This window comes from Nuphar pumila, chromosome 15 (assembly GCF_984573655.1).
Source record: "Nuphar pumila chromosome 15, dmNupPumi1.hap1.1, whole genome shotgun sequence".
Taxonomy (NCBI): Eukaryota; Viridiplantae; Streptophyta; class Magnoliopsida; order Nymphaeales; family Nymphaeaceae; genus Nuphar; species Nuphar pumila.
This window is the reverse complement of record NC_143263.1, coordinates 29,097,619-29,115,208: the sequence shown is the minus strand read 5'-3', so window position 1 is coordinate 29,115,208 and position 17,590 is coordinate 29,097,619. Positions and strand designations below refer to the sequence as shown.

The window sequence follows — 17,590 nt, the reverse complement described above, 5'->3', positions numbered from 1 at the left end:
TTTCATATCAATAAAGAATACATTTTTATTTTTATTTTGTTTCCAGTTATACCCTTTTTAAGGGTTATGCTTTAGTGTCATTCTTGACACTTGCTCTTGTTAATCAAAGCTCGTGTTTCGAAGATCCCCATTTCATTTCATGGTATCAGAGCCGCGGAAGTACTAAATCTTGAGAAAAAGCTGCCTCGGTTTCCGTGCCCGTTTGCAAAAGTGTTCGCCACTTGAAGAGAAGTGTTTTATCACTTCATTGGAGAAGATTTCACATCTTGTTGTATTGTTTTTTTTTCTTTCTTTCTCATTTTCCTTCTTGTTTCTCTTCTATCCCTATTCTTTCTCTCCTTGTAATCGATGGATGACAATGATAAAGTCACCATCATGCCTATGAAACTAAGCGATACGAACTATGTAACATGGGCTTCAATCATGAAGCACCATATATGGGGAAAAGGCTTATGGGGGATTGTGGATGGTTCTGATTCGGAACCTAAGCTATCTCTTACTAAAAAGGAGGGAGATAAAGACGTCCCTCTATCGGAAGAAGAGAAAATCAAGGCTATTGCCTCATACGAGAAGAAATGGAAAGAATGGAGAATATCTCATGCGAAGATAATGTCATGGCTTATCAATAGCGTTGACATTAAAAAATGCTCAAGTCTTGCCAAATTTGATCATGCCGATAAGGCATGGGAATACCTTAAGAATATGTATTCCCTTAAAGATATTGCACACGTGTGCAACCTCCAAGAAAAAGTTCGAATGATGACACAAGGAGACAAAACTATTCGTGAATATTACAATGGGTTGTCCGAACTTTGGGAAGAACTTTCTCTTTTAGAACCAAAGTGGCATTGTGCCGAAGACATCGAGCTTCGTCAGAAACAACTCGATGTTGAACATTTTTACCAGTTTATCACTGGATTAAGGCCGGAATTTGAAACCACTAAATCGGCCCTACTTCACCGGGGAAAAATTTCTTCTATTGTTGAAACTATTGAAGAGTTAACAATGGAAGAAAATCGTCTCCGGAAAGGTTCTTTAAAAATTGAAGATGATTCCGTTTTAGCCGTGTCTAGACCAGGGAATCATGTTCGATCATATAGGCCTCCTCACTTTAACCGACAAAATGGTGACTATGATAAGAAGAAAGTTATTTGTCATCACTGTCATGAACCGGGACACTACAGACCACAATGTCCCAAACTTAAGGAGCTGAGAGAAAAAAGAGCTGCAATTGCTGGATCGGAGCCTAAAGATCAGGATGCACCAGTTTCCCTGGCCCAACTAATGGAGATCCTTCAGCCTCTCATCAAAGGTGCATCTTCCTCATCTGAAGCTTCAACCGGCGCAGCAGCCTCATCTTTTTCTGATTTAGGTAAAATTTCTTGGCTTCTTGACTCTGGTGCATCTTTTCATATGACCCCAAATAATCAAAGTCTATCCAAATGTGTTAAAAATAAAACAAGTGTGTCAAAGGTCTTTACTGCTGATGGGACTTCTCTTGAAATAGAAGGAATAGGAGATTTTGAAAAAATTTATAAAACAAAAAATTTTTTTATTCCAGAAATTAGACATGTTCCCAAATTAAATTTAAATCTTTTATCTGTATCTCAAATTTCTGATTATGGGTGTAATATTTCTTTTTCTTCTCATGGTTGTTGGGTACAGGATCGCCAGTCAGGCAAGCTGATTGGGGAAGGCCAAAGAGAAGGAGGACTCTATTACATGGATTTTTTGGAAATGCCGAAGAAAGCTTTTTGTTATAATATTCAAAAAATAGAGTTGGAACTGTGGCATAAGAGACTTGGTCACCCACATATAGCCAAAATCCAACATTTTCCAAATCTAGGGAAATTTTGTAACTCTGAATCATTTGATTGTAAAGATTGTATTCTCGGCAAAATGAAAAGATTACCATTTCAGAACAGAACCTTTTTCTCTTCAAGACCACTTGAATTAATACACTCGGATGTTTGGGGTCCTGCACCAGTAATTTCTAAAGGAGGATTTGTTTACTATGTTATTTTTGTCGATGATTTCTCCCGACATACGTGGATGTACTTTCTCAAACATAAGTCTGAAGTATTTTCATACTTTCAAACTTTTCATAATATGGTTAAAAACAAATTTCAAAATGATATTACTATTTTTCGCACAGATTCAGGGGGAGAGTTTTTATCCACAGATTTTCAAAATTATCTTAAATTGCATGGCATCACACATCAAAGATCTTGTCCTTATACACCTCAACAAAATGGACTGGCAGAACGAAAACATCGCCATATTATAGAAACCACTAGAACTTTATTAATAGCAAATCAAGTCCCTAAAGACTTTTGGGCAGAAGCTGCCTTAACTGCCACCTATCTCATTAATAGGATGCCATCTTCTTCGTTACAAAATATCACTCCCATTGAAAAACTTATGAACATTTCTCCAGATTACTCTAGATTAAGAATATTTGGGTGCAAATGTTTCATATTTACTGACAAAAATGATAAACTTTCCCCTCGTGCGATTCCCTGTGCCTTTTTAGGATATGCTAAAAACGAGAAAGGTTATAGATGTTTTGACTTCAAAAATAATAAACTATATGTGTCTAGAAATGTTTCCTTTCTTGAAAAGGAGAGCTTCTTTGATTTTAGAAAATTAAAAGACATCACTGAGTACTCCTTTTTGCTAGATCTAACATCAACATCTGATGAATATGACCTTGATTGTAACTTTGATGATGATCCAAGAATTATTGATCTTAATGTTGAAAATGAAGAAGTTCATAGAGATACTAGTATTCAATATTCCAGGCGACAAGAGTCTAATACTCCATGTGCACTTGAGAAATATTCTAACATTCCAACTAGACAATCATCCCGGATCTCGAGGCCTCCAGAAAAGTTTGTATCATACGAGTCTTTCTCACCCACATATAGGGCAGTTATTGCATTAATTCACTCATATGAAGAACCATCCACATATTTTCAAGCAAAAAATGATATCAAATGGATAGAAGCCATGAAAGTTGAATTAGATGCACTTGAAAAGGCTTCTACATGGAATATTCAAGATCTTCCTCCAGGGAAGAAAACTATAGGATGTCAATGGGTTTATAAAATTAAAACCAAGAGTGATGGTACTCTTGAAAGATATAAAGCCCGTTTAGTAGCCAAAGGTTATGCCCAAGAATATGGGATTGATTATGAAGAAACCTTTGCTCCGGTGGCTCGTATGACTACTGTCCGAACCTTAATTGCCTTAGCTTCTATCAAAAAATGGTCTATTTTTCAAATGGATGTCAAAAATGCTTTTTTAAATGGAAAGTTAGTTGAAGAAGTATATATGGAACCCCCTCCTGGTCTAAGTATTCCTAAGGGTAAAGTCCTTCGCTTAGAAAAAGCTCTTTATAGACTTAAACAAGCACCAAAAGCTTGGTATGATAGGTTTAGTCGTGTTATGATTGATATTGGTTTTCAATTCTGTTTAACTGACACTGCTTTGTTTATTAAGAATTCTGATGCAGGGATCATTGTGCTTCTTCTCTATGTGGATGATATGATCATCACCGGAAGCGATAAACAGGGAGTTGAAACAATCAAAACACTTCTTAAATCTCATTTTGAAATGACTGATTTGGGCTTGTTGAGATATTTTTTAGGCATTGAAGTTGCTTATTCTCCTAGAGGATATTTATTATCTCAGACTAAATTTGCTTTTGATATTGTTTTCAGGTCTGGTATTACTGATGATAAGAAAGTTGACACTCCAGAAGTTGTTAATGTTAAAATGAAGATTGATGATGGAGAACTTCTTGCAGACCCTACTCCTTACAGACAGCTTGTCGGGGCACTTTCCTATCTATCCATTACCAGACCAGATATAGCACATGTTGTTCATACAGCAAGTCAATTTCAACATGCTCCTACTTCTGTTCATATGGGAGCAGTCATGCGTATTATCAGATACATCAAGTCCTCTCTTTCACGAGGACTTTTCTTATCTTCCTCCTCTTCTCTTGATTTAATTGCATATACTGATGCTGATTGGGGAGGTGATCCCAATAACAGACACTCAACCACTGGCTTTTGTGTCTTTTTAGGGGAATCATTAATCTCGTGGAGGTGTAAAAAGCAGCATAAGGTATCTCTCTCATCCACCGAAGCTGAATACAGAGCCATGGCAACCACGACCATGGAAGTAGTTTGGCTCCGACGACTGCTTGCTGACATGGGAGTTGAAGCAACAAAGGCTTCACAAATGTGTTGTGACAACAAAAGTGCTATCTACATTGCCAGTAACAGAACATTCCACGAACGCACCAAACACATCGAAATGGATTGTCACTACGTCAGAGAGGAATATCTACACGGGATAATTGATCTGCCATATGTCACTTCAGAATATCAGTTAGCAGACCTCTTTACAAAGCCTCTCGCTGCTCCCCGATTTCACTTTCTCTTAGACAAACTTTCGCTCATTGTACCGTAAGTTTGAGGGGGAGTGTTAAAATGTAAAACTGTACATATATGTATATATAATAATATTATATTATTATATATATATAAATACATTTTTAATTTCTTTCTTTTCTGTATTTTTTTTTCTTTATTTTTATTTTTTGTCTTTATGTCATCTAGTTCAGTTTGAACTAGAATGACTGTTGCTAGTCAAGTCCTGTCCAGACTTGACTAGCAATAGAGCTGTTGGACTGACACAGTCCAACAGCTCTTAATAGAGCTGTTGGACTGACACATTCCAACAGCTCTAAATAGAGCTGTTGGACTGTGCCCAACAGCTCTATTGAGTCCTCTTTCAGCTGTGTATATAAAGGGGTGCAGCCCCTCTTGTATTTCACTCCAATGCTTCTTAAGCAATTGGTTTTTCATATCAATAAAGAATACATTTTTATTTTTATTTTGTTTCCAGTTATACCCTTTTTAAGGGTTATGCTTTAGTGTCATTCTTGACACTTGCTCTTGTTAATCAAAGCTCGTGTTTCGAAGATCCCCATTTCATTTCATGATCTAGATGAATTAAGTTCAAAAGTCAATTTTGAATTGTGATAACCAGGGCGCAATCAAGATTTTTAGTAATCCTATACATCATGGGAAGACAAAGCATATCAAAATAGACCAGTATTTTATCAGGAGGAAGACTGAAGATCAAGAATTGGAAGCGAGATTTATTGGTTCAGAAAATCAATTGGCTGGTCTTTTCACGAAAGGGCTTACACGACGGAGATTCTGGCTTCTTAAATCTAGGTTTGTCCATGAAAAAAGATCATGCACAACTTGAGGGAGGTTGTTGAGACGTGTTTGGTTTTGGATCTTGGGTCCCCAAGTCATGTTCTCTTATGTGTTTTTATTCACATGTATTTACCCCTTTTGCCCCTTCATGTCTATTAGTTTTTGTTGTACCAATAGGGGTAATATTGTCCATGTAATATTATATGATTGAGTATATAATGAAAGAGACCTACGACACGAACCACATTGGGAACTCTCTCTCTCTCTCTCTCTCTCTCTCTCTCTCTCTCTCTCTCTCTCTCTCTCTCTCTCTCTCTCTATATATATATATATATATATATATATATATATATATATATATATACACTGGTGTGCATAAAGTTTATCACGTTGGTCACGAGCCAGGTGAGCAAATCCAAGCCCGATTGAAGTTGGATCAGCCCAACCCCACAATTATCAGGTTGGGCTCTTGGCGGCTTCAAATTTTGTCAGTCAGTCGAGCTTTGTAGGCGCTATTGGCCCGACCCAATGTCCACCCAAGCATAGTAGTTACACATTGCACCATCAAATATATATATAGAGAGAGAGGATCAAAATTACCAAAAGACACAAAATACACAAAACAAAGGCAAAAGATTGAAGGCCACAAAACCAAATGAAGAGGACAATTTTTTATGCTATTTACACTGTAACCTTGAATCATCAATTCCCACTTTTAAAACATCAAAGTCACAAAATTAAATTTTAAGTACACATACAAAAACACTAGAAACTTAGTGGTAATAACTTTTACGCTAACAGCGTGAAAACAAGACAAACAAAAAAGAAAATAAATTGAAGTACCTTATAGTTAGATGTGATCAAAACTTCATAGTCAAAAGGAATTGAGACATAGAACACATAGAAGATAACAAATCATTGTTCTCTAAATGGCTGGAAAAGTCCCATTGGTTCATCATAAAACCACCTGTAAGCAAATGAAAATTTAGATAAGATGCTATATATGTAAGCTGACCTAGGAAACTAAGTTTCAACAACGGAGAAAGCAACGCAGCTAGCCTGCAAACATCAAACATCTCCAATCAAAAGGTTAAACAGAAAATTAATTTTTGCAACAGCTCATCAAGACGAAACAAAAATGGAGAAGTGTGAACTAGCTATTTGAGATAGAAGCTGTGGTGGCCCCCTCCTGGATTGCCCAGAGCACAAGTGTGAATGAAAAGTTGAATGTTTAAATAAAAAGGCAGGTGTTGCACATGAAAATTGAATGCAAAAAGGAAGAGAGGAGAAAAAAAAAACACCAGCTGCTAATGATTACATCTTCAAAAATACATGTAAGAAATGGAATAAGAAAATATGGAATGGACAATATTATTGACAAATATAAGTGAATATACCAAATATTATCAAGCTAAACATATTATATGAAACTAACACCAGAAAAAAAAAAGCACTCATAAGCATGACCACATGCTTTATTCATTACTTGCTCCCAAAGTTGATTGGACCTCCACATTAATGCAACAAAAAATAAAGTAGGTCTGTTTCACATGCTGAAGCAATTATGTATAAACCCCTTTTGTTAGATGCATGGTTAGTGCATTTGAGTCAACTTATAAATGCTTTCAATATATATCTCACATCCATGTAGAATGAACAGTAAATTAATTATTAATTCACAATTGCAAGAAATATTACGAAAGAGGCATCACAATGACACGTACTTGCAAAGAAGAACTGGCCCCAATGTTTTGCTGGATTCTGATCCTAATTGGGTTCCACTTTCCCTTTCTTGTATATACTTGCTTGCAGGCAGTACACGGCATGGACCTTGAATTAGGTGCAGAAGTACTTTGCTTGGGTGATTAGATTCATAGACCTGTGTAAAACACAGAAATTAATAAATAAATGAAGTTGATAAATGTTAAAATAAAATAAATGAAATAAAAAAACCTGAACCAAACATTGGCAATGGATAAAAACACAAGAAATAGCAGCATAGTTACCAAGAAACAAAATGGATACAAGAAGTGATGTGTGAAGCAGAAGTGGGGAAACGAGTGCTAAAAAAGTAGTATGAAGCGGGATGCGGGATACGGTTGTAAAGTGATTATAAAAGGCACATGAAAAATGAAAAGGGAATACATAGAAAGCAATATGAAGTGCAAGCAAAAGCAAATAAAAAATACATGAACACAAGTATAAAATCCTATAAAACCAGTCAATCCAAAAAAAATCATATAAAACCATGTTGTTATAAAAAACATTCTTTTTTTAATATGAAAAACATAGAAAGTTAGGGAAAAGCTAGTGGGAAGTGACAAAAAGAAGGAGGGAAACATTAAAGAAGTGAAAGGGAATCGATTTCAGAAACAAAGAGGAAGCAGGTTTCCCAATAAAAGGGATCAAGTTTCCCATATTTTGGAAGCGGGTTTCCTGAACCCCTCTTTTCTAGGAAGGGGGGAGTTTCCCACTTCCGAAGCAAGCTTCCCCATGTAGCAAGAAGCTTCCGGTAACTATGTGTAGTAGTATATACCAAACATGAAGCATTTCAAGGTGAAAAGTATGGCAGTCAAGGTTACAAACCTCATTCTCTTCAGGAGTACAAGGCCAGCCAACCATCTCCGGTAGGTCAACAGGAGAGTAGCACCTATTCACAAGTGCCCATCTTGTTCCATTCGTAGTATCCTCCCACAGAACCTGTAGTAGAAAATGTGTTTTGAGAAATTGTCCAGTGATCCAAGCCAGCAGCTGCAAGATGATTTACATTTATGACATGCCTATGCTACAAACAGAAAACTAGAAAAGAAAAACAACAGCAGCAAACAGTATGCACCTATAATCACTGCCAAACCACAGCCAAAATATTATTATGCAATTTAACTCAGAAATATGAGAAATCAGGACATAACCTCAAGTTTTGCAATATAAGGTGACATGTTGGGTTCTTCAGAGTGAAAAAAAACATGATCTTGCACCTTGTAAACTATTTCATTAACACAACAAGCCTGGTAGTAAGTTTTTTCATCTAGAACCTGCACCCTGTCACCCACCCAACTAACATTGCTAAACCCTTCTGCCAGAAATTTACTGGAATCTACAGCCCCATTTTCACTCTCCATGGTCCCACCAGCTGAATGAGAAATATCTTGACCTTCTTGACTAATCACTCCACCAATACTGTCCTTATGGGAATCTTGTAAGCTAGTTGATCCATTCATCCCTGCCTGTGTGGTGCTGCCATTTTCAAGAAGTGGACATGCAGAAACTCCAAGACAAACTCCTGCATGGGACATTCCATTGGTTTGGGCTTGATTTGAACGTTCAAGGCCATCATGGGGGCTAGTATCAGATTGTTGAAGTGGACAAGGATCTTCAGGTCTAACGTTTTTGACTGGAACAAATTCATCATTAACAGTTGAATGCCCGACCTGGCTTTGAGCTACGGTGTCACCCTTCATCTGCAACTTTTCAGGTTTAACTGGGTCAACCTTTTCTTTGATCACAATTGTATTAGTAGGATGTTTTTCCCCATTCCCCATTTCAATTGGGGCATTGAAAAGGTGAGAGGCAGAAGTTTCAATATTCAATGTTCTTGCATGTGCAGTGACGTCTTCATCAATACTGCCTTTAGTAGCATGGACATGGTTCACCAAAGTAGCACCTCCATTGGTTGCTAATTTCTGCTGATTGAACATTCCATCACTGCTTCCCGTTTTGTTCTCCTCAAAGGATTGTACTCTATTGGCATTTGATGGCTTTGGCACATTAGCAGTTCTACCAACACGTCCATATTTAAGTGGTAATGGCTTTCCATTATTTGAAATCAAGCACTTGGGACAATGCCACTCACCTTGAGGAATGCCTTTCTGGTTGTACGCATGAAGGCATTTCACATGGACACCCTTCTCACAAGCATCACATACAAGCAAACTTCCAACATCTGTAATAGTAATTTTGCATATTTGGCAAGTGAGAGGAGCATTCATGTATTCAATTGAAGGTGGTGACCACTCAGGATGATTATGATTTCCAGGCTGTAAAATTTTCTGAATGTCTCTGGCAATATCATTGTGGTTAGCATGAGTTGATAAATATCCCACTGAATTTGCAACTTGAGCAGGCTGATGCATAATATGAGGACCACTTGATGCATCTTGTCTAAGCATTCCAGAATTCTTAACATCAGGTGGTTGGGAAGATGACAGTAATATAACATCCTTATGTGTTTCCTGATCCACTGTTAAGGAATCAATTGGGCTTTTCATTCCTTGAGAAACTTTATCTTGTGGAGCAAAAGAGAGTTGTGAAGAGGACAAACCAGAAAAAGTGCCCAACACTTGATCACTGGCAGAGGCTGCTGTATTTAAAAAAAAGGAAAAACAAGAGAAATAAGAGGAGAAACAAAAAATAGCAATGGGCTGGCAAAAAGAATACTACAAAAGTGTCAAATGCAGAAGAAAATCAGCAATGGCTACAATATGCTGGGTTTACATCTAAATGCCAAGGCAAGAAGAAAAAAAAAATCACCAAATGATTGCAGAGCTTCAAGCAATTTATCACAGCACAAAGATTCAGGAGATAAATAAGTAAATACATCAAAAAATCAATTGCTTGCATCGTCAAACAAAGAGACCCCACACATCAATACGCCATATGATCGAGCAGAGGAGACATCAAACAAACCTCTTACAGATTGAGCAGAATATAACATTTCATCAGAACATGCCTCTGATTTAAAATGCTTCAGTGCTGTTACTGGCAACATAAATCGAGAAGGTTCCACCTCTGATGGATTTCTGGACGACTCAAGAGTAATTTGGGGTGCTTCATTGTTTAGTAAATGGCTGTGACCTGTAGATGCTGACACTAACCTAGAAGCTTGGTTCACAGAAACTTGGTTCACAGGTGTGAAAGGTTGAAAACCCATCAAAGATGGTGCCATGGAATTCAGCTTGTCATGCGAGACTTTGAGATTTGGATCAGTCATACTCTGGCCATGAATGTTTGAAAGGAAGCCAACATGTTGTATCTGAGAAGAATAAGTTGCCGACTTTGCTGCAAATTCCCTTGATTCTTCTATCTGATAGACAACAAGAAATACCAATTAAAACATTATACAGGAACTTGAGAAGGAAGAAAAAACTATGAATTGTACAAAAAAGAGAATAAATAATGGTTCCTATCAAAGAGAACATGGTAACGTATATTTCTCTCTTATATTGGAAAGAACATTTTCAGCTCTACTACTTTGACTTGCTCTGTTAAATGAATTATCTAAAAGAACATTGAGTTTAGCAGTGAATACACACCCTTTGTGTTATAAAGAAGTTACAAAAAATAGGTTGTCATTTATGACTTCTTCATGAATCTAATTGAAACAAACCAACCAAGGAAGTGCATTACCCAAGCATAAAACCCTTGTCCTAGAAAGCATGCTTCCCAAACAAGCCCCAAAAGTGCCTTCCCTCCAGCTTTCAAAGCAACACCCCAGGATACATAGTTTCTAGCAACCACTGTGTAATCTAAAATATGAGATATATAAATTTTACCTTGCTAGGTAATGTGATACCTAGCCAAATGAGCAAGATATGGGTAGGATTGACGCCAGTACAGGTTTTATACATAAAAACAGAAACCAGCTACATGACCCAAACACGACCTCAGTCTAACTCAAATATGACCAAGACATGGTAAGACCCAATAAGGCTGATCAGAGGATGCAAACTAACTCTACCTTTGGCCCAAAAACAAATATATGGGTCAGAATCTGACACCCATTTTTACCCTTATCACCACAACTAAGGCTAGTAAATGAGCCGATCGAACAGAGCACAGGTTGTTCATGCTCGCTTCATTTACCAATATGCCCAGCTCGGGTCCATGTGAGCCGAGCTCAAGCCCAGTCTAAGCCAGGTGAGTCAAGCCCAAGCTGGCTCATGTTAAATAAATAAATATGTGCCAACTCTAGAATTCAAAAAGCCACCTTTGTTACAGACCGAGCAGTCCCACTGAAAATCACTTTTTCTTTATAAATTATGTGTATATTATATATATTCCATTTATACGAGCTGCTCAGTTCATTTACCAGCCCTAACTGCAACACACTTTGAGCAAGGGAAAGAAATAGTTTATGATGCATAGCAAGTGAATATTTAAATAAGAAAAAATACCTGGTTAATGTATTGTCAAAGAGAACAAATTGTTAACATGAAGTCAAGCTAAGTAGATCAAACTAAAGACAAGTATTTGGCTAGTCCTTGATGTTTTGATATGCTAGCACTTAACCATGGGAAATTTTCTAGGACAAAGTAAATGCATTTGAAAAAACAGTAGGCAAGAGGATGATGGCAGCAGCATTCCATCACCAGTTTCAATATGAAATCCTTTTGCAAACTGTTGAAAGAGGCCACAAGTCACATAGTGCAGATGTCATAGATCCAAACTTCTCCCATGTATCTAACATGACCATGACTTGGATGCTGCTAAGGATATGGTAACTTTTCATTTCTCTCAAATATTCAACCATCTTCATTGCTTTATTACATATGCATTTGCTAGCCACCCTTTTCAAGAACTGTCCTCCTTAGAGAGCAATTTCCTACTGAATGCTAGCAATGCAAGCTTTCTAGCCTCGTGAACATATGTGCATTAAGTATCAATATGTGCATATGTTGCAAGTATTGTACCATATCGTACAGTACGATATGATACATATCGTGACTATGTATTCTAATGATATGATACACACTCGTATCGCGATACGAGTGTGTATCGTATCCGTATTGTGTGCAGCGTAAGATACACCCTTGTATCATATTGCATCGTACAATACAAGGTGTAGCATACAATACACTTCAAGTGTACTTTAAAACGGCTGAAACTTTTTTAACTTTGGGTTTTAAAGACCTTAGGGTTGATTTCTCTATTTGTATAGAGGTCATTAGAGAGAAACCCATGCACTTATAGGAGACTTGAGAGCGTTTGGGGTTCAATTCTTCTGCAAGGAAGAGGCCTTTGTGGTTTCTAGCCTAAGAGTGCATTTTCACCCAAATTTTACTCGAGGAAGTGAGATAAGGTAAAAAAATCTCGTTCTCTGCTTCATTTGTGTATGATTGAAGTTAAAGGAAGGTAAACTCCTTTCTTTTTTTTTATGCTTTTAGAATATATTATTTTACTTTTAGTTTTTTTACCCTTAATCTCATTTTTTGTGCCTTTAGAACTCAAAATTTGTCCCTAAGTGTGTTATTGAGCATTGTTTTACATCTCTATATTGATTTGATTTAGTAATTTGTGCTCTAAGAGGTTGATGGAGGGTAGAGGTCTTGGAGGATGTCTCTCAAAGGATCTTGCATTGAAATATTGTAAATAAATTGACTTGGATATGTGTTTGACAGGAATAGTGAAGTATAACTTTTGTAGTTTTGTAATGCATGAAAAACTATATAGATTTAAGTATCATGTTGTAGGGCATAGCAACTCCACCGTGAAATTATGCACACATCGCATTCCTATTGATATTTGAGTTGAGCTTGTTACTAGTCTTATAGAAGATAAAAGAAAGCCACGGGCACGTGCAGCAGTTACACAAGAGAAATTGCTAGAGGTGTTCCCTAATTCAGAAGATGAAGATGACTCATCATTATCTCAAGCGACTAAACGATGTAATAAACGAAGAAAATCATTGAGATGAAGTTTGACATTGAAGATGACTTTTGTTATATGTTTCTAAACTCTAGCTTGTATGTCTTTCCTCTTAGCATGGCATTCTGTAACTAAAAATGTAACTTTAACCTTTGTAATGAGTTATGAAAACCTTTTGGCTTTTGAATGCATCATTATTTTGTTTTAACCAATTATACTTGTAGTGATTAGACGTGTCGTTGCACAACTAAATGTGTGGTAGTTTAATGTTTAAGGACATATCTATGTTTAGTTAATATTATTACATAAATATATTGTGTTCATGTATTCTAGTTTTTTTCAGAATTTTTTATATTTAAAAAAATAGTGAAATTTACACTTTTTTACGATATGATATGTATCTTACTTTGGGCCCGACCGATATGGGTTATGATACGCAAATTACAACCTTGATCTCCATTACAATGAAAACCGCTTTGTTCCCCTTTTAAGCATGTTATTAGTTTACAAACCTAATTAGAAAATAGAAAAGCAGGATTTCCTCATTTTCTTGTTATTATTCACTTTTTGGGATAACTTCTTAGTGTCTTCTTGTTTTTACGAAAAAAAAAATCAAATGGAAAGTATTACAATACATTCCCTGCCCGCATTATTTTTTAATACTTTCCTACTTTATTAAACTTCTAATCAACCTGTTTTCTTACCTACTGAATTGAAAGTATACACAACAATTACATTCCCAAGCCATCCAAGTTACAACTGGAAGTTGGCCAAGTCAATTTTGACTTTCAGGTTTCCTTGTCAGGTCATGAAACATATGTGTCACCCTAAGACACGCTCATTAACATAGAACCATTTTATTTAAACGAACTGACCAGTAGAAATATTCGACACTTTGGTTACTTTTCTGTTAAATTTTTGCTTTTGCGGCTTATCAGGGTGTGCCTGCTTAGTTTCTCTCATTTGAATTATTTCAGAATAGTATAATCAACCCAATAACTACCTAATAAGTAGACAGAAGAGTATTCGGAGGGATACCACCAAGGGAGGTGGTGGCAAGACCAGAAGAGTTCCCTTGTTGACAGAAATCGCATTTCACCTCTTCCATAGAACAGTGGTTTTATCTGGGCCCTCTGCAGAATTCCTTTTTCCAATCAAGGAAGAGGTTCCAGCACACGCCCTAGGAAAATGTACAAGAAAGAAGTATCCAATGCAGGTTGGGAAGAATTAAATATCATTTTTGAGCTAGATGAATTCCATATAAAAGCAACTCTAACTAAAAGAACGGAGTTGCTCAAAAATTCTTTTCCCAATTCTAGCAAGTCTGCCAGTTGAAACAACTCCATATGTATCCCTGTCTCTGTTGTCAGTACCACCCTGCCACTTTTGGTATCAGCAAAAAATATTAAATGCATAAATCATATGAACTGACGTGGCAGTACAGTGTCCACTTATTGTATCAGCACAAACTCATAAAATTTATGATAAACATCTAAACCATACGAAACTTCCATTGCAGTTCATCCAAAGAACCTCCATTTGTGGCTCCATAAACAAATCAATAAGAAGCAAAACGGTTGTCTCCAACTGTATATCAGACCAATACTCAAATTCGACATCAAAATAACATGAAATGGGGTTGATACCAAATGAACCTGGATTATGCGAAGGAAATAAGCAAAAGGCGATTTCGGATATTAAGTACGTAAATAAAAAGAAATTTTGGGAGATTGGAGAAAGGCTGGACCTTTCTCATAGTGAGCCGCAGCTTCTCTGCGATAGATGGCCTCGGCCGAGCAAACCCCTTTTGATCGTTCACCCTGTTGAGACCAAGATCTTCTACCAAAACACCAAAGTCATCCTTTGAAAGAAGCTCTCTCGGAGGCAAACTTTCGCACAAGGAAGCCATCTTCCTCCGCGCCTCGGTCATAAGCTCTCTCTCCACATCCGTCGGGCTCCTCCCGCCTCTCATCTGACCCATCGCCGCCAAAACAATCACGATCTCCGCAACCTGCTTCATGTACCCATCAAAATCATCTGCCGGCTCGGAGCCCCCAGAAACCTTCGCCTTCTTCCCAGGTCGAGCCGCAGATTCCTCGTCTCCTCCGTCGACCTCTTTCCCAGTCATCGTCGATGCATCCTCCACCTTCACCGGATCCATCCCCGCCGCCTCGGTCTTCATCGGATCCATCACCACCGCTTCTTCCATTCACAACAATTCCCCTCAGATCTCGGCAACGACGTTCGAGAGCAAGCAAATTTCAACGCCGCAGACACTGGCTAAGGTCGAAATCGATCTAAACTCGTTCCTCAAAATGAAATCTTCACAGGACGGGAAGGAGGCAACAGCGTGCAGGAATCCAAGAGGGCGGCAAATCGAATGAGACCCCCATGACCACGAAACCCTAGAAGCGCAAAGGGAAGGTGAGAGACTAGAGAGTGGAAGCAGGGAAAAGAATAGAGGGGAGAGGAGGGAAGATTTTGAATGCTAAGAACGATTTGAAAAACAATACAAAAGAAAAGAAATATGCGAGAGAGAGAGAGAGGGGGGTGGGGGGGGTTGGGATGGTGTTTCGTTTGGTTACCCTTCCCGTTTTGAGCCAAAACTTAAAGAGATCTCTCTCATGAGTTTCTCCTCTTTACTAATGTTGAATGCCATGTCCAAAATATCGACGGTATTTGGAAAAATATCGTCATTTTGAGCTATTATGAAAGGCAGATATAATACTGAAAATATGTTATTTTCAAAATTATTTTTTATTTTGAAAATGGTGCAGCTTTATTGTGATATTAACATGATAAAAACAATTTTCTGATTTTTTCGTATTATCAACATATATATTTTATATAGCTCAATATATATATATATATATGTCGTGTTTTTGTGATTTTTCTGAGAAAAGACAGTCTTCAAAATATATTTCTTTTATGACGGTATAGTCTTCAAAATATCTTCCTTTGGACGGGATTTTCTTGATAATGAAATTTGTGACATTAGTCACACGGATACTCTCATTTACTCTTGTGGCGTGTTTCCTTACCATTCTATGTGAGAGATTGCACAGTAATAGCGTGTCCCGAGTCCTTTCTGTGGGCCCTGTGACAGGAGTTTCAAGGTTCATTTGACAAAAGGGATTGGCATCTTGATTCAAGAGAAAATCGAAGGCTGCAGATTCTAGTGGTTGGATGGAAGCGTGATTTTTTGGGGTGTCAACCGTTCGGGTTTGGTTCGGACTCAGGTAGAACCAGACCTGACCCGATTTTCAGGTATGGTATCAGGTCAGTCTAATCTGACCCGCCATAAGAGAAACCATACTCGAACCTGATAAAAACTACATGATTTATTATTTTTACATTAAAAATTTGCAAGTCTTAATTCAAACTCGGGTTGGGCCCGGGTCTTGTATAAAATTTTACAAACTATAACTGGATCCATGTATTAATTAGACCTTCAGGTTCAGATTTTGATCTTTTTATTTATCAACATACCTTGACCCTATAAGGTTTAGCAGGGGTCGGGTGTGAGTAAAACCATGGCTAATTGGTTGGACTCATGGTTAGACCCAAAAATTGATACAAGTACAATTAAACATATACCTATTAAAGAGTTAACAAAAAATCTGGAGTCAGAAAATAAGTATAATACAAGTGCATTTGTGTTCTTTTTTTTTCTTGCAAACGAGTTCAAAAATATATATGGTACATATTTATATTTCATAATTATGTGTTATTTTAACTTTGTGATCTTATTGTTATTGTCCATTTGATTTAATGTTGTTCTTATTTAATAATGAATATTCTTGTATGATTCAATTCTGTACAGTATAGTTTGAGCTAATATTATTTGCACGAAATTAACTGATGTCAACATATCGTTTATGAGAAGAAGGTGGACATTCTTCCTCCTCGTGGATCAATTCACCACCCGCCAATCAAGGTGAACACCTAGACGAGATCGACATCAAATTATATGTAAGTGATACTTCAAAGGAGGAAGAGCAGACCCCATACATACCCAAGACACGATGGCCTCAAGTAAATATTAATCCACTATTTATTTAGTGCAATTAAAATTTTATTACTATCATTCCTATTAATATTTATTTTTCATAATAAATTAGCAACTGCAAAAATCATCACAACGCAAACATAAGAAGAACAAATGTATAGCCTACCAAAAGCAAATCAAACAACAAAAGACTTCAATAACTATCAAGCATGGGACGCAAGGAGTCATATGGAGGGCGTCTTCATATTCTCTATGAGGCTTTTGTGCATCGTCAGGGAGTGTGCTAACATCACTTACAAGTCATGGATAAAGGTCCCAGAGGATGAGAAGATAGTGTTGCATGAATTAGTTTATGTAAGTATGTTGTCTAACTATATTTTGATAAACAAATTAATTTATAAAAAAAAAATACTAACTTATTTTGATAATTTTGTACAAACCAAGTTTGATTTAGATAATGATATAGCTGAGCATCATGCTACCATGGATAAGCAACTTTAGCTATCATACTCAAGAGTACGAGAAGGTTTTTACAAACATTACAAAAGGTTTAAAAACCATGATGAGGCAGCAAAACGTCCTCCCAATAGAGTCGACTCTAAAGCATGAAAAGTGATTTGCAATCATTGAAAACTATTGGATGGTAAATATTGGATATATATTCAAAAATAATTAAATGTTCAAATTTTTAGATTTTCGT

The 17,590-nt window shown here is 37.0% G+C and overlaps 1 protein-coding gene across 5 annotated transcripts in view; it reads right to left on the bottom strand.

The window, feature by feature from the left end:
* LOC149814961 (uncharacterized) overlaps positions 1-15,381 on the bottom strand; it is a 33,726-nt gene extending 18,345 nt beyond the window's left edge. For 2 of the 5 annotated variants that reach the window (XM_089989569.1, XM_089989568.1), the window contains exons 1-6: positions 14,629-15,381; positions 9,924-10,320; positions 8,150-9,597; positions 7,824-7,988; positions 6,962-7,116; positions 6,081-6,204 (exon numbers count right to left, since the gene is read on the bottom strand). In XM_089989569.1, the coding sequence (XP_089845695.1) occupies positions 6,153-6,204; positions 6,962-7,116; positions 7,824-7,988; positions 8,150-9,597; positions 9,924-10,320; positions 14,629-15,090 (2,679 nt within the window). In that variant the 5' untranslated portion in view covers positions 15,091-15,381 and the 3' untranslated portion in view covers positions 6,081-6,152. Of the gene's footprint in view, positions 1-5,826; positions 6,205-6,961; positions 7,117-7,823; positions 7,989-8,149; positions 9,598-9,923; positions 10,321-14,628 lie in introns of those variants that run through there. The other 3 variants (XM_089989573.1, XM_089989571.1, XM_089989570.1) reach the window with 3 other exon arrangements.
* Positions 15,382-17,590: the final 2,209 nt, after the last annotated feature.